We start from the raw sequence: 26,652 nt of genomic DNA on the forward strand, positions 1-26,652 counted from the left end.
TTATTAAAAAGACTTTCCTTTCACCACTGGACTGACTTGGTCCCTTGGTACCATTTAAGAAATCTTTGACTAATCCAAGTTCACTAAGATTTTCTTGTATGTTTTTTTCTAGAAGTTTAGTTCTACAATGCATTTCAAGTTAATTTTTATAGATGATGAGTGGTAACGCTAAAGCTATTTTCTTCTTTTCTCTACTTATTCTACCAGTTATAGAAGAGGGTGTTTAAATCCCCAACTCTGTAGATTTGTCCATTTCTCCCTTTAGTTCTGGGAATTTTTGCTTTATGTGCTTTGAAATGATTACTAGGTACATGCACAATGAGGGCTGTTATGTCTTCTTGAAGAAATGATGCTTTCATTATTATAAAATCTCTCAGTAATAACACCATTTGCCTTGAAGCCTATTTTGTCTCATATGAATATAGTCACACCATCTTTCATATGTTGTTTATATAGCATAATTTCTTCCACTCTTACTTACAACATATGCATCTTTATATTTAAAGTGAATTTCTGATAAAGGGTCTATATTTGGGTCTTGTATTTTTTGAACCAAGCTGACAATTTCTGCATCTTAATTAAAGTGCTAACTATAATGTAGATATTAATATAGTTGCATTTTAACCTCACACCTTGGCACTGCTTTTTTCTACCTTGCCTTTTCTTCCTTTCCTACCTTTGTTTGGAAGAAGCATGTATTTTTTCATATTTCATTTTATTTCCTGTATTGACTTACAAAAACTATACCCTTTTGGAGTATTTTTAGTGTTTCCTCTAGAGATTATAACATGCAAGTATAAATTATCACAGGCTACTTCCAATTAATTTTATACCACTTCTCAAACTGTATAAGAACCATCCTCCCCCTTTCTATTTGTGCTTTGGTGGCCTTATATCTTACTTCTACATATGCCATAACTCACACAATACAATGCAGTTATTTTGTTTTAAAGAGCCAATCATCTTATAATGAAACATGTAAAATTATTTTCTAAAAATGTACCTTTTATACTTATCCAGGTATTTACCCCTTCTGTTATTCTTATTTCCTGTCTGCAGATTTAGGTTCCATCTGATATAATTTCTCTTTAACCAGAACAATTTCTTCTAGTATTTCTTGTAGGTCTGTCAAGAACAAATTCTCTAAGATACTGTCTGTTTGAAAATGTCTTTATTTCAACTTCATTTCTGATGACTAATTTCAGGAGATATAGGATTCTAGGTTGAAGGTTTTTTCTTTCACCACTTTAAAGATACTGTTCCATTCCTTTATGTTCTCTAATATTTCCAGTGAGAATCCAGCTGTCATTTGTACCGTTCCTATATATGTAACGTGTTTCTATGTTTACTTTTAACATGTGCTCTTTAGCATAGCTTTCTAGCACTTTACAATGTATCTAGGTCTGGTTTCCTTTGCATGTATTCTGCCTCGGCTTTGCTGTGCTTTACAGATCTGTGGGTTGATATCTTTCATCAGTTCTTGAAAGTTCTTTGTCATTATGTCTTCAAAGATTCTGTCTCCTCTTTATTGTCTGACATCTCTTTATTTCCATAGACCTTGGATGCTCTGGTCTACTTTTTTTCCCTGATTTTCCCCCCACCCCTCTTGATTTACGTTTCAGTTTGGAAACTTTCTTTGACCTATGTTCAAGTTCACTCATTCTTCCCTCTTCAGATTCCAGTGTGCTGTTATGCCTTTCAGACAAAATTTTCACTTGTGATAGTTAAAAGAAAAATTTCTAGCAATTCCATGTGACTCATTTTTCATATGTTCTATATCTTTGCTGAAATTCTCCCATCTTATCATCCATATTGTCTACCTTTACTCCTATATCCTTTAGTATTTTTATCATCATCATTTTATCTTATTTTAAAATACCTGTTTGATAAATCCAACATCTGAGCTTTTTCTCAAGTTACTTATATTGACTGTTTTCTGTCTTGACAACCAGCTTTTCTTTCTTTTTTGCATGTTTTGTAGTTTTTAATTATAAAGTAGACACTATGGATAAAATAACAGTAGAGGTTGAAATAAAAAATAAATAATATTTAATTCCAGAATTGGGAATAACCCTTGTGCCAGGCCACTAGAGTGGGGCAGCTGTACCTATATGATCTATAGTTGAGCTGCTACTGGATTTTGTTGTAGCTTTAAGTTTAGTTTCAAATGTTTTGAGAGCAGAATTAAGACTTTTCTTTCTGAGGTGCTTAGGCTATGAGCACTGGTAAAATTCCCTTTACTGGTGTAAAGATCTCATCTCATTACACACACACACACACACACACACACACACAAACATACACCTTTATAACCCTGCTGCCAGCTTCTGAGGTTGCTGGTAAGTTTTCTTTGCTCTCTAGACCTGTCCCAGGCTTGCTGTTTCTTGGAGGTATCTCTGTCCACACTGCCGCAGAGGGCTTTTTCTCAGCTTTCTTGCCCCACTCTCATCCCTGAGCAGCTCAAAGTACAGAGTTGCTGACATTAGTTTTCACAGATCTTCTGCTCAAGGTCCCCTATTTACTGGCAGGTGCCTTGTATTTTGGGATGTTCTGTATGACTCAGTAATAATTTTTTCTTAATTCCCTATTGTTTCACAACCTTTGGTTTATAAGCTCTGAGGTCTCGGTGAAGACCCATGGAAAGGAGTTGGCAGGTAGGTACAGACCTGCTCTGCGGCTTCCCAGAATTTTTTATCAGTTTCACCAGTCCACTGAGGCCATTACATGTTGGGGTAAAGTTTGGCTGGTTCCTCGCTATCCCCGTCTAACCCTTCTCTTTCTCCCACCACTCTTCCAAGGAGCAGCTGCCATGGGTGTCTTCTCTTCTATGTAGGGCTAGTTACTATCTGGAAGTTACTTTACTTACGTCACTTTGAATCCTCAGTTCTCTGATGAGTTTAGTTTTTCTAAACTTATCCAGATGGTTTTGGTTGTTATGGTAAGAGTGATGGTCTCTTAAGGCCCTCAACATTCTAACACTGTAACTAAGTTGTATTTCTGCTTTACAAATCTGTTCAATAATCACTATTTTTGGGTAGTACTATGCTATTTTAGTTGCTGTAGCCTAAAGTATATGGGTACGATTTCCATTTACTTGCACTGCATATTATTAATTTCCTTTATTTTCTAAAATTGTAGTACTATAATCCTTAACAAAGTACCATAGCCTATTTGAAGACTCAAACTCCCAAGATTTTCATTCAAATATCAGTTAGTTATACCAATATCTCAGAAGAGCTAAAACCAGAAAGAGCTCTACTTCTTTTGTAAATGATTAGCCACCTTCTTTCTGTCTTGGACTCAGTCTATCTTGAATTATAAAGGATCCTCAAAAAGATAGCTGCAGGAATATGATGATATGTCTAAGTATGTGCAGGGAAGGATCAGGTGGCAAGAGGGACTGCAATCTGAAAGCTGCAATAAAAGATCCAATTTTTGGAATGCTTTTCCTATCATGTTCCAGCCACATATATCTTCAGTTTGAAGAGTACTTTCTGATTTTCTTTACTTTATATTGAAAAAATGATTTAAAATAGTTATCAATACTGAATAGCATTGCTGACCCAGGATATAGGTTTTATCCCTATATCTCAGATCCTAAAATTTCAGAAAGTGTCACTTAAATTTTTAATTAAAAACAAAACGACGTAGCATAATATAGTGGTTAAGGTAAATCCTGGCTATACCACTTACTAGGTTTTATTAGCTACTATGAGCAAATCAACCTCTAAACTTCAGTTTTCTCAATGGAAAAATGGTGATAAGAATGATGCCCCCAAGTCTACCACAATCGACTTAAGATATTTTTCAAAGAATACCACTCCCCAATTCAGGCAGCACTGAATACCCACATGTGAAGTACATAAAGTACTACTGACATTAAGTTCACAATGAAAAAGTTAGAACATAGGAAAACAATGTACTGTAAGTCACCATAAAGTAACATGTATTAGATACCTACAAACTTCAGAAAACAGAACTATTATTTATAGAATACAGGCTTATCTCATTTTACTGTGCTTCACGTTATTGTACTTCGCAGGTATTGCATTTTTTACAAATTGAAGGTTTGTGGCAACCCTGCTTTGAGCAAGTCTATTGGTACCATTTTTCCAACAGCATTTGCTCACTTCGTGTCTCTGTCACATTTTAATAATTCTTGCAATATTTCAAACTCTCCACCAGCAAAAAGATTATGACTTTCTGTAGACTCAGATGATGGTTAGCATTTTTTACCAATAAAGTATTTTTTAAATTAAGGTATGGACATTGTTTTTTAAGATATAATGTTAATCTAATAGACTACGATATAGTATAATTATAAGTTTTACATGTACTGGGAAACCAAAATATTTGTTTGACTTGCTTTATTGTAATATCTGCTTTTTGGTGGTGGTCTTGAACTGAACCTGCAATGTCTTTGAGGTATGCCTGTATAAGATAAATAGGTTTAAAAGAAAAACCTAAAAGAACATAAGAAACTTTAATCAAGACTCCCCCAAAACCATCAAGGAAGATTTGAAAAAGAATTAGAAAGAACTTCTAGAAAGAAAATGGTACGTTGAAATGAAAAAGTTAGTTTTAGCCTAAAGAGCAGATTAGACACAGATGAAGAAAATTTATGAGATAGAAAACAGATCTGACTGAAATTAAGTACAAGGAGATATTGTTGATAAATATGAAATTGGGATTAAAAGACATGGAGAACAGAATGGTAATGTCCTCTCATAGAGTTCAAGAAGGATAGAAACACACAATGTGGGAAAGGCAAAATTTAAAAAGATAATGGCTAAGATTCCAGAATTGATGAGACAGGACTCCTCTGATTCAGCAAGCATAACGAATTCCAGATAGAATAAATAAAATGCTAGACACAGACACATTTTAGTAAAACTGCAGTGTACCAAAGACTAAGAGACTTAAGAGCAATCAGTGAAAAAAAGAAATCACCTACAAACAACAAAGAGTAATCTTTTCTGTTAAACAGCAACAAAAGAAGACAGAGAGTATAAAGTAATATGTTCATAGTATTGAGACACAACACTTGTCAACATAGAGTTCTAGACTAAATTTATAAGTGAGGGTAAATTAAAAACAGTTCCAGGTAAACGCTAAGAGTATTTACCAACAAGAAATCACTGCTGAAAGAACAATCTAAGAGCTCCCACTAAGAAGCATTTGGATATTTGAGGGACATTTTTGCTTTCTGAAATAACTAAGGAGTTCTACTAGCATGAGGATGGGAGCTAGAAAAGCTAAATTTTCTACAATGATCAAGATAGTCCTATACTGCGAATCCAGTCCCAACGCTGTTAGTGACTTGCTGAGAAACACGTAAGAAAGAAGTGAGATACAAGAAAGGATGATGAACAAAAAATTGTAGAACACTTGGATTAGCTGTTAAAAAACAAAAAGAAAAATGACTAAGTTTGAGGGATATAAAAATGAAACAGAAGCAAAATACTAGAAACAGCCCCATTATAATTAAGGTTTCTCAAAATCTGAGTCATTCAGCAGAACAGCTGAATAACTAGTAAAGTTTTAGTCTAAAATTGTATGGGTAATAGCCACATAAGCACAGACACAAACTGAAAGTGAAAAATGGAGAAAAGATGAGGCAAATATCAAGCAAAAAAAGTCAGCATAGCCACAGTAATATCAGGCATTATAGCTTCTAGGGTAAAAACCATTATTACAAGTAAAGAGGATCATTACCTAATGGTAAAAAATTTCAACTCACCAGGAAGGAATGCTGATTCTAAACTTAGATGCACCTAGTAACATAGTTTCAAAGATATAAGGAAAAAAATTGCTGCCAGGACAAACTGTTAAACCCACCATTCAGATAAACTTAAAAAGTCTCCTTTAATAACAGATAAGTCAATAACAGATTGAAGTATAAAGAAGATATGAACTATGCAAGTAACAAGGATGAGTTAACAGACTCAGAAAACCTTGCAGTCAACAAATAGAGAATACATACTTTCTTCAAGCACATTCGTAAAGACTGACCTCTTATAAGTAAGTCAAATACCAAAAGAAAATCTATCATACAGAACATGTTCCCGGTCAACACTGTAATTCTACAATTAAGTTGTAAAATGTTAGAAGAAGATAGCCAAAATATCTCCCATAACTTTAGAATATAAAAAACAAAATGTTTAATAATTAACAGGTCATAGTTAAAATAATAAAAACATTATTTTGATAAACATATCCTACCGATATAATACGATCTCCTTTCCTGAGCTCTCCACTAAGATCAGCAGGTCCGCCAGCCAAAATAAAGGAAATAAATATTCCTTCTCCATCTTCACCTCCTACAATGTTGAAACCAAGGCCTGTTGAACCACGATGAAGAACAACCTTTCTAGGTTCCCTGAAAATTAAAAAAATATTTAATACCTTAAAACATATAGAGAACTTGACTTTCTATCAATGAGAATTCCCTACTGATAAATCATATTTCCATATTATAAAAAAAGTCAGATGAAATTTAAAAGTTTTCCAAACTCTGGGGTAAAGAGATTCTTTCCAAGCCTAGAAATTAAAAGGAAAAATCCTAATTTTATATAGAAGCTAAAAATCCTTGTTAACAAACAAACATAAAACTAAAATAAAAAGGAGAAAACAATGTGGAAATTTAAAAAAATGATATAAAGAGCCTACTCAAAAAATAATACTCATGAAAAGCTGATGTTGCACACACTTTACTGCCTAAGAAGCAGTCACTGTCTCTACTTCTTACATGTTGTAAAAGGCAGATATCCCTTTGTCTTAGAGAAGGTAGGCAGGCCCCCTTTCTACTCTCAAATGGATGAATCATGAATAACCTATGCCAGTCACTGCAATTTCACTCCCGTTTGCTAAGGTGAGGCTATGACCCTATTCTGGCCTCTAAGAAATAACAGGAAATTTTACTGTCACTTCCCAAAGACTCTAACAAGGACAAAGCATATTCTGTCCCCATACAAAGCGTATTTGTTCCCCTCCTTATTCCAAATCACTCCCACACAAAAGAATGAACTATAAAATCCTGTTACTGGTTTGGACATATTACAATCATGAAGATAACCAGCAGAATCCCAGAGATACCATGGACCTAGTTTTGCTACACAAATGTTAGAATTGCCCATCTCTAGACCTTCTATATAAAGTAATTAAATATCTTTATTTCTTAAGTCACATCCCTCCAATTCATCTACCTATCTCTGCTTTTCATCCATTCTAAGATGCATCTCTTTTGTTCCCTCCAACTCCCAATTTAAAATCTCTGAAATCAGAATACATCTTACCACTAATAACGTTTCACATTTGCTGCCACTTATACATAATTGCGTGAAAACCATTTACATCTTCCGGTAACACCATGAAAATTCCAAGAGCTGACTGTTTTAGATATGATGAATCACAGAATATCATTTGAGATTAGAATGTATCATATTTGGTAAATATTTAAAAAATTTAATCTGCTTTTTCTAAAACACTGCAGAAAGCTTTTGGTAACAAACGGCTTAATAGAAGTAAATATTTCTAAAAACTGAATTTTAGGGATCCTTCCATATAATGTGGAATTAATCTTCTTAAATATTTGTCTGCTCAAAACTTAAAGCGGTGTTTTCTAGTCATACATAGGTATTCATTGTTAATCAGCTTTGTCAGTTCACTTACAGGATTAACAAAATTATACTGAATATTTTCTTCTCAAAAATAGCAAAATTCAACAATATGTTGTTTAGGAAATATATACATAAACACCTATATGAAAGAAAAAAGGGAATAATAAATCCAAAATTCAGGAAAGGAGTTAACTTGGTGGGGCAATGTAGGAGAAGCAGGGTAGGATCAGGGGCACAAGACAGGTTTCACTATACTGGTCTTATTTCCTTGTTAGATTGTGGACTCATGGTTTAGGGTTCCTATAATACATTAAAACATATGTATGAATTATAATTTTGCATTAGCAAATAATAATTTAAAAATACCCTGCTGAAATCCAATAGTATTTCCAGAGGAAAATTAATTGATTTTTCAAATAACATAAGCACTTGAAGAGATGCTCAACATCATTAGGCACTAGGGAAATGCATCAACATCACAATGAGATACGTCTCACCTACAACAATGGATATAAAACAAAACAAAAGAGAAAAAACAAATGTTGCTGAAGATGTGGAGAAACTGGAATCCTCATATATTGATGGTGGGAATGTAAAATGGGGTGGCTGCTACAGAAAACAGTTAGGTGGTTCCTCATGAACCTAAACATAGTTACCATATGACCCAGTAATTCCACTTCTAGGTATGTATCTAAAGGAACTAAAAGCAGGTATGCAAGCAGCTATGTGCATGCCAGTGTTTATCACAGCATTATTCACAATACCCAAAAGGTGGAAACAACCCAAGTGTTCATCAACAGATGAATGGATAAACAAAATGTGGTACATACATATAATGAAATGGTATTCAGCCATAACCAGAAATGAAGTTCTGATACATGCTACAACATGTATGAATCTTGAAAACATCATTATGCTAAGTGAAAGAAGCCAGATACAAAAGGTTATTATAAGATTCCACTACATGAACAATTTAGAATATGCAAATTCAGAGAGACAAAATGTAGATTAGAAGTTACCAGGAGGGCTTCCCTGGTGGCGCAGTGGTTGAGAATCTGCCTGCCAATGCAGGCGACATGAGTTCGAGCCCTGGTCTGGCAAGATCCCACATGCCGCAGAGCAACTAGGCCCGTGAGCCACAACTACTGAGCCGGCGCGTCTGGAGCTTGTGCTCCGCAACAAGAGAGGCCACGACAGTGAGAGGCCCACGCACTGCGATGAAGAGTGGCCCCCGCTTGCCACAACTAGAGAAAGCCCTCGCATAGGAACGAAGACCCAACACAGCCAAAAAGAAAGAAAGAAAGAAAGAAAGAAACAAGCTTTCATTTAAAAAAAAAAAAAAAAAAATTACCAGGAGCTGGGAGAACAGGGAAATGTGGAATTACTGCATAACGGTTATAGAGTTTGTCTGAGGTGATGAAAAGGGTTTCTTTTCTTTTTTTTTGCTGCGCCATGTGGTATGTGGGATCTTAGTTCCCTGACCAGGGATCAAACCCACGCCCCCTGCGTTGGAAGCGTGGAGTCTTTTTTTTTTTTTTAAACATCTTTATTGGAGTATAATTGCTTTATAATGGTGTTTTAGTTTCTGCTTTATAACAGTGAATCAGCTACACATATACATATATTCCCATATCTCCTCCCTCTTGCGTCTCCCTCCCACCCTCCCAGGTGGTCACAAAGCACCTAGCTGATCTCCCTGTGTTGTGCAGCTGGGAAGCATGGAGTCTTAATCACTGGATCACCAGAGAAGTCCTGAACAGGGTTTGGAAAAAGATAGTGGTGTTGGGCATAAACATCGTGAATGCAATTAATGCCACCAAATCGCAATTTGAAAATGGTTACAATAGCAAATTTTATGTTATATATATTTTACCACAATTTTAAAAATTTATAATGTAATATACTAAAAATTACTGTGTTGTACATTTTAAATGGTAAACTGTATGGTTTGTAAATCATATCTCAATAAAGCTGTTAAAAAATGAACTTTAGAATTATTAACTGTATGTTGGGATTTCTTTTATTTTCTCTTTTTATTGGTAATGTGATATAATCTCTGAAAAATTGTTTAGGGTTAAATTGTGGAGAACTTCTAATATGAAGTAAAGATATCTGTACTTCATTATCTGGGCAAAGGAGTATAATGATCAAAAGGGAGTGATAAAACACTCACCATTTAGGAAGACATATTCAATAATCAACTGCCTGATTTTTATAGAAGAATACAGAAAACAGGTAGGCCTGTTGTGTAATACTACAGAGTCCAACAAATACTCTAGACAAGAGATATGTAGCGAAAAAAGATGGGGAATAGCAATGAAGATGCTAATATGACATATTTTTAATTTGAAAAATATGCTGATTAAAGACTAGATAAGCCATTAACTACTTCCTCTTTACTTCTATAAATAAGCAGTATTAGAAAATAACAGCAACAATAAAACGACCATGATAGGTCAGTATACTAGCACAGCCTAAAGATTAACAGCCTTGAAAATTCACACCACAAACATATAATCACAAACACTATTCTTTCCAGTAATTTTCATCCTAAAACAATTACTGAGCACCTATTAAATTAAGTTCTTAATATTGCTAACTCCTGAAGACGAGGACAAAGACAAACACACCTATCTGACATTTAAGAGATCACTGCTTGGAGTCAGGAGTCTGACAAATAAAGAATAATTACGATTATAAAGGTTCAAAAATAATAATGCTAACAATAATACAATTAATAAAAACATAAAATGACATGAATTGGCATACATTTAACATTAAATGCTATAATATGAAATACTTCTACAAAATTTACTTCTACAAAAGCTATAAAGCAAACTGTTCAAACATAATATCATATTACTATATTGAATAATGTGAAAAAGATCTAAAATATTTTTTCACTTTTTTTCCCACTTAGATAAGAGTTTTTTGGGGAATAAAAAGACAGTTAATCTAAAAAACTGTTAGTGAGTAACGTTAGTAATGTTAGATGGAAGTAAATTTTAGGTGTCAGAATAAATAGCAACATTAAAAAAAAGCAGTGATTTATTTGTAATATATTTTTACATTTATGGCCCTTCAATGAACCCTCCAATAAAAAAAAATAAGGTTTAAGTTCATTATCTGTTAATAAAATTAGTCCTGAAAATTGTGACTATCTTAGTTGGCTAATTATAACTCCATCTAACAGTTGGCTTTATGTAAGAAGGATGACTATTCAGTTCGTTACCTTGTAATTTCATCATCTCCAAGCACTGCTTTTGAAACAGGTGAATATCTGGCTGGTGACGCTGGTGTCTGGCCCAAGTAGGAAGATGTGCTAACATGGTTATCAACAGGCTGAGAAGAAGCTTCAAAATAAAGTAAGTAAAAAAACACTTGAAAAAGGAAACATACCATTCAGTACCACATTTGTGGATTATCAGTTTCAAAGTTAATTAATGTATAATTCATATTCGCTCATTTATATAACAGAATTTGGTAGAGAAAATTTATTTATTAGGTAAAAAAATTAGAGAAGCTCAAGTTTCCAGGTAAAAACTAGTTTAGAAATTCAGATCAGTAAAGCAAACTTATTCCATTTGGTTTCTCTGAGAAAACAGAACTAAAAAGGAGTTTAGTTTTACAGTAACTGGAGTTACAGTAACTGATTTGCACAATGAAATCCAGGAAAGATTATTCAAAAGACTGTCACAGGAAAGACTGAACCAAATCAGTCTTAAGTACAATAACCTTATTTTTCTAAGAAGTTATTTTGCAGATTAATGTTTTTAGAAAGTATATATGGCTGACCCCTGAACAACATGGGGGTTAGAAGCACCGACCCTCCAAAAAATTGAAAATGCACATATAACTTTATAGTTGGGCCTCCATATCCATGGTTCTGCATCCACAGATTTAGCTAACTGCAGATCTTTAGTACGTGCTGAAAAAAATCCACGTATAAGTGGACCCACATAGTTCAAACCCATGTTGTTCAATGATCAACTGTATACTCAAAATCTGATTGTGAATAACGAAAACCAAAAGCTTAAAAATAGGTGCAAAAAGACTATGCTTAACAAAGTTTTAGAATAAATTGAGGGACTTCTGGTTTCCAGCTTGGCATATAAGACGCTTTGAGTCATTACTCTGTCCTAACAACAACTAAAAAGGTGAACAAACTGAAAAATCAACAACCCTTCTTAGATGCTTAAAATAGAAGTCATAGGGCAAAACACTGTCCCCCAAATTAAGGAGACTGATAGGTGAATACAGAAAATCATAACTTACTAGAGCAGAAATCTCTGTGGTAACAAGTGCTGGGGTAGAGTAACCTGAACTGTAATTAACAAATTGTTGGGGGCTCAGTGTGGACGACTTTGGGAGTCAAAAACTCCAGGGGGACCCCATCAACAGGGACCCCACATTTTTGTGAGTTTTACCTCCTAGAACTCTACAGGTTCTCACAGTGAATACTGGAGAAAAATTCTGTCATGCTTCTGGCAGGAGGAGGGGAAAAGGAACCATTTTGAAATATATTAAGAGCATTTTGTTCTTCTTAACAGTCTGTCCTCAGAAGAAACTATTTAACCAGAGCCTCACCTGCTGGGGTTTTGTCAGAGCCCAACGGAGCTGGGGGAAGGGAAATAACCAAATCTAGCCAATTCTAGCCATCCTGTCCTAAGGGAGCAGAACAGGGGAGAATACTGAGAAGCACTGTGAAGAGCACTGCAGAGGCACAAGGTCACTAAGAGACTGAGACTTAATCACAGGCCTATTCAACACTTTTCCACTCCAACACCTTATCACCATATTACTAACGGCCTATTTACAGCAGTTCCTTTTATCCAGTACATCATGCCTGGCTATCAAGAAAAAATTACAAGACATACAAAAGGCAAAAACACAGTTTGAAGAGACAGAGCAAGCATAAGAGCCAGACTCATATATGGCAGTGATGTTGGAATTATCAGACCAGGAATTTGAAACAATAATGATTAATGTGCTAATGGCTCTAATGGATAAAGAACACAGTATGCAAGAACAGATGGGCAATACAAGCGGAGAGATGAAAACTCTAAGAAAGAAACAAAAAAAAAAATACTAGAGATCAAAAATTCTGTAACAGAAATGAAGAATGTCTTTGATGAGCTACTAGTAGTCTGGACATGGTTGAGGAAAGAATCTGAGCTTGAGGATATCTCAATGGCAACCTCTAAAACTGAAAAGCAAAGAGAAAAAATGGCTGGGGGGAAAAAAACCAGAACAGAATATCCAAGAACAGTGGCAGAACTACAAAAGGTGTAACATATATGTAATGGGAATACCAAAAGGAGAAAAAGGAGAGAAAGGAATAGAAGAAATCTCTGAAACAATAATGACGAGAATTTCCTCCAATTAATGTCAGACACCAAACCATAGATCTAGGGAACTCAGAGAACACTAAGCAGGTTAAATGCAAAGAAAAGTTACACCTAGGCATATCTTTTTCAAACTACAGGAAAAAAAAAAAAGGAAGAAAAGCCCCAAAAAAAGTCAAGGGAAAAAACCTCACCTTACTGATAGAGGTGCAAGGTAAGAATTACATATGACTTCTCCTCAGAAACCATTCAAGCAAGACAGTGGAGTGTTAAGAGAAAAAACCCACCTGTGAAATTATCCTTCAAAAGTGAAGAAGAAATAAAGACTTCCTTAAACAAACAAAAATTGAGGGAATATTTATTGCTAGTAGATCTGCCTTTTGAAATGTTAAAAGAAGTTCTTTAGAGAGAAGGGAAGTTAGTAGGTCAGAAACTCAGTTACACAGAAAGAAAGGAAGAGCACTCTGATGAAGGAATAAGCAAAGGTAAAATAAAACTCATTTTTCTTATTTTTCTTATTCCTGATTGACCTAACAAATAACACTTTGTTCAAAACAATAGCAATACTGTATTCGACTATGTCTGTATATATGTTTATGTATAAATGAAATGAATGTCAGCAATGATACAAGGGATGGGAGGGAGGAATTAGGATTATTTTGTTATTATAAGGAACTCACACTACCTGTAAAGCTGTACAGTGTTACCTCAAAGTGGAATTAGATTACTATACATGTATATTGCAAACTCTAGGGCAACCACGCAAAAAAAGTAAAAGAGAATGTAACTAATACACTTAGAAAGGAGAGAAAATAGAATCACGCAAAATGCTTAATTAAAGCCATAAAAGGCAGGAAAAAAATGGATGACAAATACAGGAGCAAAGAACAGGGCAACAAATAGAAAAGAGTAGCAAATATCATAGACATTAATCCAACTATATCAATAATCACTTAGAACATCAATGGCCTAAATGCACCAATTCAAAGACAGATACTGTCAGAGTGGGTCAAAAAACCAAGACCCAAGATATACTGTCTACAAGAAAGCCAATTTAAATATAAAGGTCTATATATTAAAAGTAAAAGGATGGAGAAAGATACACCATGCTAACACTAATCAAAAGAAAGCAGGAGTAGCTATATTAATTTCAGACAGAGAAGACTTCAAAGTAAGGAAAATTATCTGGGTTAAAGAAAGGCATTTCTTTATGATAAAGTGGTCAATTCTCCAAGAAGACATAATAATCTTTAACACCTAACAACAAAGTGTCAAACTATGTGAGGCCGAAACAGATAGAACTGAAAGGAGAAATACGTTAATCCACACCTCTTTATCAGAAATGAACAAATATAGCAGGCAGAAAATCAGGAAGGACATAGCTGAACTCAGTAACATCACTAATCAATTGGATATGATGGACACCTATAGACTACTTCATCCAACAACAGCAGAACACATATTTTTCTTAAGCTCCCACATAACATTCACCAAGATAGACCATGTTCTGGGCTATGAAACATACCTTAACAAATTAAAAAAAAATAGAAATCATACAATGTCCGTTCTCAGACCACAGTGAAATTAAACTAGAAATCAATAACAATATGATAGCTAAAAATCCCCCAATACATGGTGATTAAATAACACAAACACACTCCTAAATAACGCTTAGGTCAAAGAAGAAATCTCCGGAGAAATTAAAAAAATGTTTTGAACTAAATGAAAATGAAAACACAACCTATCAAAATCTGTGGGATACAGCAAAAGCAGTGCTTAGAGGGAAATTTATAGTATTGAATGCATATATTAGAAAAAAAAGAAAGATCTAAAATGAATCATCTTAGCTTCCACCTGATAAAACTAGAAAGAGAAGAGTAAATTAAATTCAAAGTAAGCAGAAGGAAAAAAATAATAAAAAATTAGAGCAGAAATCAATGAAATTAAAAACAGGAAATCTGGGCTTCCCTGGTGGCGCAGTGGTTAAGAATCCACCTGCCAATGCAGGGGACATGGGTTTGAGCCCTGGACCAGGAAGATCCCACAAGCCGTGGAGCAATGAAGCCCGTGTACCACAACTACTGAGCCTGGGCTCTAGAGCCTGCGTGCCACAACTACTGAAGCCCAGCGCCTAGATCCCGAGCTCTGCAACAAGACAAGCCACCGCAATGAGAAGCCCACGCACTGCAACAAAGAGTAGCCCCTGCTCGCTGCAACTAGAGAAAGCCTGCGTGCAGCAAGGAAGACCCGATGCAGCCAAAAATAAATAAATTAAATAAATAAATTAAAAATAAATAAATAAATAAATAAAACAGGAAATCAACAGATTAAAAAAAATCAATAAAACCAAAAGTTGGTTCTTTGAAAAGATCAATAAAATCAATAAGCCTCCAGCCAGGCTAACTAAGAAAAAAAGAGAGAAGACAGAAATGAAAGAGGGCACATCACTACAGATTCCATGGCAATTAAAAGAATAGTAAGTACTATGAAGAACTCTATGCCCACAGATTTGATAACCTAGATGAAACGGACCAATTCCTTGAAAGACACAATCTGCCAAAACTCACAAAAAAGAAACAGGCAATCTGAACAAGCCTATATCTATCAAAGAAATTGAATCAATAATGATAACCTTCAGTGGTGAGTTCTACCAAACTTTTAAGAAAGGAATTACACCAATTCTCTATAACTTCTTCCAGCAGACAGAAGCCAAGGGAATACTTCTTAACTCATTCTATGAGGCCAGCATTATCCTAACAAAACCAGACAAAGAAATCATAAGAAAAAACCCTCTAGAACAACATCGCTCATGAACATAAATGGAAAAATCTTCAACAAGATATTAGCAAATCAAATCCAACAATATATAAAAAGAATTATATACCACAAGCATCTGGGATTTATCCCAGGTATGCAAGGCTGGTTCAACATTCAAAAAACAATATGATCCATCACAACAACAGGTTAAAGAAAAGTCACATAATCATATCAATAGATGAAGAAAAAGCATTTGATAAAATCCAAAATATCAATTTATAAGAAAATCTCTCAGTTAACTAGGAATAGTGGGGAGTATTGTCAACCTGATCAAGAATACTCTACAAAAATCCTACAGCTAACAATACTTAATGGTGAGGAGCTTGAAGCTTTACCACTAAAATTAGGAGCAAGTGAAGGATGTCTTAGTTAATGCATTAACATAGGAAAAGGAAACGAAAGGTATGTAGATTGAGAAAGAAGCAATAAAACTGTCTTTGTAGATGTCATGATTGTCTATGTAGAAAATCTGAAAGAACTGACAAAAAAACTCATGGAACTAATAAGCAATTATAGCAAGGTTGCAAGATACAAGGTTAATATATGAAGTTGACTGCTTTCCCGTGTACCAGCAATGAACAAGTGAAATTTGAAATTAAAAACACACTACCATTTACATTAGCATCCCCTAAAATGATATACTTAGGTATAAATCTAACGATCTATGTGAGCAAAACTACAAAACTCTGATGAAAGATATCAAAGAAGAACTAAATAAATCGAGAGAGAGCCTATGTTCATGGATAGGAAGCCTCAATACTGTCAAGATATTAGTTCTTCTCAACTTGATATACAGATTCAATGCAATCCCAATCAAAATACCAGTAAGTTATTTTGTGGATATTGTCAAACTGATTGTAGAGTTTATATCGAGAGGCAAAACACCTAGAATAGACAACCCAATAATGAAGCAGAAGAACAAAGTTGGAGGACTGATACTACCTGAGTTCAAGACCTCCTAAAAAGCTACAGTAATCAAGACAGTGTGATATTGGCAAAAGAAAAGGAAAATATTAGATCAATGGAACATAACAGGGAATCTAGAAATAGACTCATATTTAGGCAACTGATCATTGATAAAGGAGCAAAGGCAGTCTTTTCAACAGATGTTATTAGAACAACTGGACATCCACATGCAAAAAAAAAAAAAAAAAGAATCTAGATATAAACCATGTGAAAATTAACTCAAAATGGATCACAGACATAGTAAAACCCCTAACTATAAAAATTCTAGAAGACAACACAGGAGAACATCTTGATGATCTTGGGTTTGGCAATGTTTTTTTAGATACAACACCAAAGGCACGATCCATGAAAGAAAACTGACAAGGTAGACCTCATTAAAATTAAACATTTCTGCTCTGTGAAAGACACTGTCTAGTGAATGAAAAGACAAGCCACAGACTGGGAGAAAATATCTGCAAAAAATATATGTGATAATGAACTTTAGCCAAAATATGCAAAGAGCTCTTAAACTCAACAAGACAATAAACAATCCAATTTAAAAATGTGCCAAAGACTCTTAACAGACACCTCACCAAAAAAGATATACAGATGGCAAATAAGCATATGAACAGATACTCCTTATCATATGTCATCAAGGAAATGCTTATTAAATCAATGTGATACTGCTGAATAACTATTAGAATGGCTAAAAACCAGAACACTGATAACACAAAATGCTTGTGAGGATGTGGAGTAACAGGAACTTTCATACATTGTTGGTGGGAAAGCAAAATGGTACAGCCACTTTGGAAGACAATTTGGCTGTTTCTTATAAAACTAAACATATTCATACCATACGATCCAGCAATTGCAGTCCTTGGTTATTTACCCAAAGGAGTTAAAAACTCATGCACATTACTATGTGAAGGAAGGTTTGTTTGTTTTTTTCAAACATCTAGGCCTTCTTTAATTCAAAAGTTTATGGAAAACTTTAGCCTGTGCTATATTTTAATATATTTACTGAATTGTTATCTCAAATTTGACAAAATCAGCAGAGGGCTTAATTAATTATTTTAATTGTTTTTAAGGAGTTTGAGGCTTTTTGGTGTAATTTGGGTATTTCAATTGGACATATGTGATATATTCAATGCCATTTTGTGAGTTTCAGGTAAATTGGAAATGTTAATCAAATTATCTAAAATGTATTTTATGAAAAGTAAAATATGACGTATTTGTTTTTTGTTTTTAATTTTTATTGGAGTACAGTTGATTTACAATGCTGTGTTAGTTTTAGGTGTAAAAAGTTAAGATTTTAAAAGGCTACATACTGTATGATTCCAACTACATGACAGTCCGGAAAAGGCAAAACTATGGAGGCAGTAAAATGATCAGTGGATGCCAGAGGTTAGAGGGGAGGGAGGGATGAATAGGCAGTGCACAGGATTTTTAGGGCAATGAAGCTACTCTGTATGATACTGATAGTGGGTACATGTCATTATATATTTGTCCAAACCCATAGAATGTACAACATCAAGAGTGAACCCTAATGTATACTATGGGCTTTGGATAATGATGTGGCAATGTAGGGTCATCAACTGTAACAAATGTACCACTCTGGTAGATGTTGGTAATAGGAGAGGCTATGCAGGTGGGACATTTCTGTACCTTTGCTTAATATTTCTGTGAACCTAAAATTGCTCTAAAATATAAAGTCTATTAAAAAAAAAAAAGAACGTGCCCTGACACCAGCTCAGATCTGTCAACCCAATTTATAATTATTCTTTTTAATGCACCATAAAAGAATGGAAACCTGGTAAAAAAAAAAAGGAATAAAAAACAAGCAAACATTATTTATTGGTTCATTTCAATAATAAAAAACATCATTATAGTTCATCGACTGTAATTCTAGTGAGAGCTAAGAACAGAAAATTATAAAGCTATTCCTGACCCAGGTAAGCAACACATTTCAGTTGTAACTTCCAAAAGCACAACACATCTGAATTATGTGCATTATTATCAAAACACACAGAAACAATATTTAACTTTCTTGAGGTATTAACTATGATAAAGTTACTAGGCATTTCAAAATCTAGCTGTAATATTTATTATTTAACCATGAATCTCTTCTTTCACTACATTACCGAGTGCCTTCTATGCACAAAGCATTATAACACCCACTGGGAAAACAAAAATGCAAGGATCATTACTTCAAATTACTATAGTGGCCAGATAGGTTACATATATGAGTGAAGTAACCTGCGTGAAAGACAGTAGGTAGTGACTGGAAGTATGGTGTACTGGAAACAATTATGTGCTATCAAAGGGAGACAGCATCTATACATCTCTTTCTGTAATCATACAAAAAGGAAAAAGTCTATAATGTCTATTAATAGTATAGGGCTTAGAAGTCCAGAGCCATCTTTGATTTTATACGTTTGCAGTCTCCAATAGCAATTTCTTCCCGTCCAATTCATATATAAGATACTCTTCTGCATTTGAGCCAAAGGATTTTCTACCAATGGCTTTTCTGAAGTCCAAAGTCTTTCTTGGGTGATATGTAAGAATATCTGTTGATTTTCAAGGGAACCAGCATGTTGCCCTAAAGCAACAGACATGCATGTGAACCATTATAATCACTGGCCATTTAAAGTCCAGAGTTTACTGAAGTTTTACTCAAATTTCTTTGCTGCATTATCAAGTTTGGCTGAAACAAACAAACAAACAAAAAAACCCAACTGGACAAGAAATTCAGTCAACTGCTCAAGCCAGAAAATGTACCTTTTCCCTACCATATCCAGACTGTGCCTTTATTCAATGGACCTTTTCTGAAGGAGTCATTCTCACATGTAAGGCATAGTATCTCATACAGCAGGAACTAAAAATTAATGTTCCTGTCAAAGAAATGACTGCCTAAAGAATGATTAGTTAAAACAGTGCTATTTCCTATACCCCAAATCCTAAGTAAAAAGATTCCTCAGAGAACTACAAAACAAGGGAGGCTAAATTATTGTCCTTAGATATCAAGATGAATGACCCAAACCCTCCAAATTTTAGGAAAGAAGCCAAGTGGAAGAGCTTAAAGTAAAAGCAGGAAGAGAGCAGTGGCCAAATCAGAAGTTTAACAAGGCCTTCCACCTGAAGAGAATATAAATTAAAAGTGAAAAGATATATAAATGCAAAAGCATGAGAATTTTAATATCATCAAAGAAACTATGTTCTCTATCAGATCCGATGAACTTTTATTTTTTCTCAGTAATAAACCTCCTTTTATTCCTGGGTACCATATTTTGGCTATTATCCATATGTGTGACCCCATCTGAGATTTACGGTCATAACTTAAACTAAAATTCTGTGCTTTTCTCCAGGCATGTTCTGCTTTTTAGGGAGCAGGAATGGATGAAGACAGCAGGTTGAACCAGGGTTGGGATTCTGCCAGTAAAGATGGAGAGGGCAAGAAAGTAGAAGATATATGCAACGAAGTGAATATCACAACAAACCAAGGAGGCTAAGTTAAAAAAAGTAGACAAGTAGAAACACAAGGGGACAACCAAGGAATGGTGTCAAATGATTGAAGGTCAAAATGAGGATGAATTGTTAGAACAGGAGTAAATAAACTGATGGATGTAGTCAGAGAATGGGATGATTTAAATCAAGATTTTGGAGGTGGTGAAGGTATTGACGATGATAAGATCTAAATTATTGTCTTGGAAGCAATTATCTGAGTTGGAGTGGAGGGCAGGAGAGCTAGAAAGAAAGAGATCAACAAAGAAGCCAGGTTGTTGAATGAATCAGTGTGCATTTTGGCTGGACATCACTAAGAATGACAATGTGAATGTGTATCAAAGGACAATGGGCTCGACACTAAAATCTTCAGTGACTAAAGCCAGATTGATGAGGGGGAAACTACATGACTAACAACATAAGGGACAGGCAGGTAAGTTGAATAGTCTGATGGCAAGGGCTTCACAAGAGCTGACAGGTAAAAATCATTTATGTAAAAAGTTTTCAAATACAAATGCTTTTTAAAACACACATAATAAGTTACTTATGAGTTGCGTCTATAGTATGAGCATGGACTGAAAGTGTACAACAAAATTCATAAGAAGAGAAACAGAAGTTGAACTAGCAAGGTAAACTTCAACTTTTTCATAATATTCTATTAGTTCAATAACAGATGAAAAAAAGGGACGAAATATCCTACGTATGCCTATAAGGAAAACAATTAATCATTATTTACTACTCTTTAGGACTAGCTCTCCCATTTTTTAAATGTCATATTATCTTATATAAAAAGAGATAATTCAATAAAAAGTAACATTTTTTCCAGTTCAACATATTTTTAAGAAGCAGCCTGGCTATTTGTATATTTGGCCATAATCAGGATGCCAATTCTCAATCTGCGTAACAACTGGGACATAGCTGCCTTGAACAGATAAAGCAGCATAATAAATAAGATTAATATTTAAATTGGTGAATAAAAGAGCTTATCATTGAATTTGCATCTCCTAATAACAAATACATCAAGCCCTTATTTAAAGCTTCTGTGAAAGACCAAATATATGGAATTTTAAACAAGTAGTAAAGTTCTTTTCTGACACAAATGATGTATAAGACATCATCTCTGTCCATTAAAAAGACTGAATACTATTAAGAAAATAATTCAGTTATACTTGAGTAATTAATGAATCAATGAGCAGATAATGAAGATGCATCACTGGAGGACAGTATATACACTTTAAAATATAATTTGTATTTAGCTTCTAATGATTAATGATTGTAATGAACTTTGACATTTTAAAACTGGAAACATTGCCACTTACAAAATCACAAATATCTTTAAAATTCTACAATTTAAAAAAGGAAAACTTGGAAAAGCAGATTATAGAGTACACTTATGATCTTTATTACACATGGATGATTCTAGTATTGACTCAACATACCAAACAAATAAAATTTTCAGTTTTCAACCAACATGAACACATTAAGAATATATTTAAATCTCATCTCGGCTTGTACATTAAAAAAGAAAATCAAATAGGAAACTTAAAATTACCTAAGTACTTTCATTGCATTTCATTTCTAGGCAATACAATTGTACTGTGCATGAACAGAGTTAGGTGATATACTAAGAGCTTGAAGTACAAAGATAATATCTGTGCTCACACAGTTGAGAGTATAGAAAAGCCCAAGTTTTACAAATATTTCAAGTTACTGTTTCTCAAAGGGCAGCCCATGAACCAGCAGCATCAGAAGCACCAGAATTGCCCTGCTTGTTAAAAGAATTAATTGCTTGTTAAAGTATATTTCTGTGCTCCATCCAAAAATTATTAGAACAAAACAAGAAACCACATTACTTGCAAATACCTTTGGTGACTGTTACTTATATAAAAGTTTGAGAATCAATGCCTTAAATGTTAAAAGTAATTACTGCTATGAAATTACAGGTGAAAAGGTGAAAAAGCCATCTCCACTTATTATTATGAAGATTCTGACTTAAAATTGTTTTTTAAAATGATTAGGTTAAAATGCTTTATAGTTCTTTTAAAAATATTTGTATAATGTTTAAACTTTATATTGGGAACCTTCATTAAAATACATCACATCTAAGGAAACAAGATTTAAGCAAACAGACTTACAGTTGGTGATATCAGGTGGTGCATAGCCATCATTCATATACATACTTGTCGGTTTTGCCACTTTCAAAAAAACAAAATCAGATGTGTTCTTTAAGGCAGTTACTGCTTCTTCATGAGTAACTTCTTCTAAACACACACTATTCACCTAAAAGAAAATCCCAAAAGTTTTACTTCTTCCTTCCCACTTGGAATGTCATTTTTTTCCCCCCTTATTGCTCTGGGTAGAATCTTTGGTACAATGTTGAATAGGAGTGGTAGTTTGTGTCTTTCTAGGACTTTGCCCATTTCATCTAAGTTATCTAATGCGTTGGTATAGAGTTATTCATAAATAAAAGTATTCCCTTATGTTCTCTCTTTCATTCCTACTTTTAGAAATGTGAGTCATTTTTTTTTTTTCTTGGTCAGTCTAGCTAAAGGTTTGTCAATTTTGTGATCTTTCCTAAGACCCAAGTTTTGGTTTTGTTGATCTTCTCTACCAACATAGACAACATGGTTGTCCTATTTCCTATGTTGTTAATTTCTGTTCTAATCCTTTCTCTTCTGCTAGCATTAGGTTTAGACTGCTCCTCTCTTTGGTAAACATTTTTTTTAAAAAAGAAATAAAACACTATAAATGTTTCTAGTGTTTTAAATTACAGTGCACTAAACAAATGTTCATTTTAGTATATTTTCCATTTCCCTAATATGTGACTTTATAATCAACTGCAGGAGACTTTTAAATGTTTTGATGAAAACTTCTAAAGGTCACAGAACAATCCTGACTTTCCCTACTGATTACAAATAATGCTTCGCAGGATTTCAACTGCATGGTCATTTTTATGGTCCCACCCTACTGTGTACAGTGAGGACTTGCTGCATTTTGAAATACACAACTGTGGTATACTGTTCTTCTGATGGCCTGAAATGAGACATTAGTAACTGTGATGCAAAGAGAGGATTAATAAATGCCACACATTAGAGCTGTCTTCTTGGAAAGCTCACTCTGGCGTGTCCCTCTTGGAACCTGGCCACCATTTTGTGAGAAGCTCAAGTTAGCCATGTGGACAGCCCACTAGAAAATTGAATACCTGGCTAACAGCCCCAGTTGAGTTCCTAGATGACAGCCAAAACCAACCGGTCCACTATATGTGACCCAACTTGGAGGTGGACCCCTGGGCCTAGTTGAGCCACCCCAGTAGACATTATATGGAATAAAGACAGGCTGTCCTGGCCAAACCTACCCAAATTGCAGAAGTGTAAGCAAATAAATAATTGTTGTCATTTTAGCCACTGATTTTTGTTTTTTCTTATGCAGCATTAGATAACTGATAAAAGAGCTGACAAGATTTGCTGAGGGATTCAATGTGGAGTGGGAAAGAAAGAGAATGATCCTAAAGTTTTAGACTTGGGGAAATTAGAAGGATAAAGTTCCCGTTTAATGAGATGTGAAAATTATGCAAAGAGCAGAATTTTGCGGGGCAGGGTGGGGGTGGGTTGCCCTGATTTGAAAGTTCATTTTTAGATACAGTTGTACTTCGGTATCTGTGGGGGAATGATTCTATAACCCCACTACCCCCCATTACCCTCCTCGAGGATAAAAAAATTTGCAGGTTCTCAAGTTCCTTATGTAAATGGCGTAGTATTTGCATATAAGCTATGCACACCCTCCCTTATACTTTAAATCACCTTTAGATCACTTATAATAACTAATATAATATAAATGCCATGTAAATTCAAGTTTTGCCTTTTGGGAACTTTCTGGAATTTTTTTCCACCAAATATTTTCGATCTTCAGTTGGTTGAATCCACAGATGTGGAACCCATGGATACAAAGAGCCAAGTGTATATTATATTTGAGATGACTCTTGAGACATAGAGAAGGAGACTGAAGTTCAGAAAACAATACTTATTACTATCATGTACAATAAGACCCAGTAAGTTATTTGACCACCTATCAAAGAGAGAAGAGAATATGTTCAAGTATTGAGTCCTGGATCACTTCAATGTTTAGAGGTTAGGGAGAAGATGCACCAAAAAGGAGAATGAGAAGGAATGGCTGGTGAGATAAGAGGAATAGCAAGATAGAGGGTGACTATCAGAAAAACTGGAAAGTGTTTTAAGAAGGAAGAAGGTGTGTCAAATGCCTGATACATCAATTAAGGTGAGAATTAAGAATTGAATAATTTCAGTGGAATTATGGCAACAAAAGCCTCCCTAAACGGTAAATCAGCATGAATTTCTGGCTCCCTACCCCTAAAATTGATTCTGGAAGGATAAAGAAGACACAGTATCTAAGAAATTAAAAATAAAAGTGAGAAACGTAGTGGAGAAAGAAGGTTGTTTGGAACTGGTGTGTGTTGGTGGGGGGGTGTATGCGATGATGAGAGAGTGTTGGCTGTAGCTTGGGGGAAAGAGCGGCAAGTCATAGCTGTGAGAGGATAAGTTAGAGAGAAGCAGTTGAAGGACAGTTCCTTCCTCCTCCCTATCATTAACTCAAAAATAATTAGTTGCTCTTCCTAGCAGAACTATTAAAAAAGGGCAAATAAATAAATAGGAGATACAGCAAATCACCACTATACCAGACTTTGTTTGTATGCCTTTTCAGATTCACTTGAGCCTACCTGTCCACTAGGCCTTGGTTGCTTGCTTAGGGGAGAGTCCTAGCTACTGCTACTCTCATATTGTCCCCTACCATTATGAGCTCTTTCAACCTTTTCTGGAGTAAAGGCTGGGCTTGGGTATGGCTGACGTGTTCCACATAGTGAGAGCTGTAACATATTAGAAGACCACATCTGACTTGTCTAGACCACGAGGCTCTAGCTCTTCTCATGACTTCTGGGTTCAGGGGAAGTGCTGTGCCAGAGTGTGGGAACTGGCTTTCCTAGCATTTGTCCAGAGGGGCTGGGTAACACAGTCGAGAACTCTAGGACAGTTAACCCCCGTGGGGGTAGACTCTAACTAACAAGAGACAAGAGACTAAAAGGGGTCAGTAGATAAAATCCTTTCTTTTCCCTGGATGGCTGGATCTAAGGTTTAGCAGTTCCACATTGCCTGCCTGGGAGACTGTCCTACATGACAAGCAATCAGCTACATTTTCTTATGAAATTATAGCCAGCTCAGAAACATAATATGTTGTATTGGCTTTCCCTCATTCTCTGCCTCACTTCTCATTTTCACTCACTCTAGCTTCTCTGAAGTTATACCTCCCAATAATACCTTAGCAGAGTAGCTTTTCTTCAGGTTTTGTTTTTCTAGGGAACATGAACTAAGACAGTTATTGATGAAGATTGGATAAATAAATTGTGATACAGTCTATAGTCCCAGAATAGAATATTATGAAGAGGGTAAATGAATAAATCTCAGCTCTAGGCAACAATATGGATAAGTCTCAGTAAAACAATATTGAGTGAGAAAAGTATTAAAAAAGACTATATACAGCACAACAGCCTTCAAAATTTTTTCAAAACAAACACTACTAAACAAAATATTTAGGAATATGTATGTGATTAAGCAATCTTTAAAAAACAAAGGAATGAGGAACACAAATTGTTGATATTCTAGTTCTTGGGTTGGGTAATGACTAGCAGTTTTTACTATATTATAAATAAAATAATTGATTAATTAATTAAAGTAAGAAAGGGAAAAAGAAGGTCACACATGAACAAAGGATGATGATGTTATGAACCTAAGGATTACGACTAAACAATTCTGTGCATCCAAGCCCCTAAGCAGAATGAAAGAAAAAGAGAGGGGAGCTAGTAGAGGAAATGGTAATGGCAAATAAAGAATCATTTTTCAGGTTTTGACTAAAGCAAGGCTAGTATTCACTCATGTAGATCATGTAAATATCATTTAAACATTTTTGGCATGTAGAAATTCAGTCTGTCAGAAAAAAAAAGACATCGAAGTGATTTTTAAAACAATGGATTTCTTATACTTACTGCTAAAAGTTTATCTCCAATCTGAAGTTTACCATCTTTATGTGCTGCACCTCCTTCAATTATTTTGGTTACATAGATGCTATTATCCCCAGGAATATGCTGATTTCCAACACCTCCAGCAATGCTGAACCCAAGACCTGTATGGAAAACGCTAGTTTTAGAATTTCACCAATATACGTAAACTTAAGTCCAAATGACTGAAAACTAGAAGGTGATAATTTCACCAAACTAATGTTTTTTAAAATAGAAAATAATCTATTTACCTATTTTAAAAATCCTAAGTATTTTGTAATCAGGGGCAATTACAAATGTAAGTGCTCCTATAGTTACAAATGAGTACCTTTTTACCCCCAGGTTACTTTAAAAAATA

The 26,652-nt window shown here is 34.7% G+C and overlaps 1 protein-coding gene across 8 annotated transcripts in view; it reads right to left on the bottom strand.

Moving 5' to 3' along the window:
• The window catches only part of DLG1 (discs large MAGUK scaffold protein 1), a 286,764-nt gene that overhangs the window by 89,364 nt on the left and 170,748 nt on the right, over window positions 1-26,652 (bottom strand). For all 8 annotated transcript variants that reach the window (XM_061194326.1, XM_061194325.1, XM_061194324.1 and 5 more), the window contains 4 exons: window positions 26,283-26,419; window positions 22,363-22,507; window positions 10,852-10,972; window positions 6,223-6,379 (listed from right to left, as the gene is read on the bottom strand). In XM_061194326.1, coding sequence (XP_061050309.1) covers window positions 6,223-6,379; window positions 10,852-10,972; window positions 22,363-22,507; window positions 26,283-26,419 — 560 coding nt within the window. The remainder of the gene's footprint in view (window positions 1-6,222; window positions 6,380-10,851; window positions 10,973-22,362; window positions 22,508-26,282; window positions 26,420-26,652) is intronic.

The sequence above is a fragment of the Eubalaena glacialis genome, chromosome 6, assembly GCF_028564815.1.
Source record: "Eubalaena glacialis isolate mEubGla1 chromosome 6, mEubGla1.1.hap2.+ XY, whole genome shotgun sequence".
Classification (NCBI taxonomy): domain Eukaryota; kingdom Metazoa; phylum Chordata; class Mammalia; order Artiodactyla; family Balaenidae; genus Eubalaena; species Eubalaena glacialis.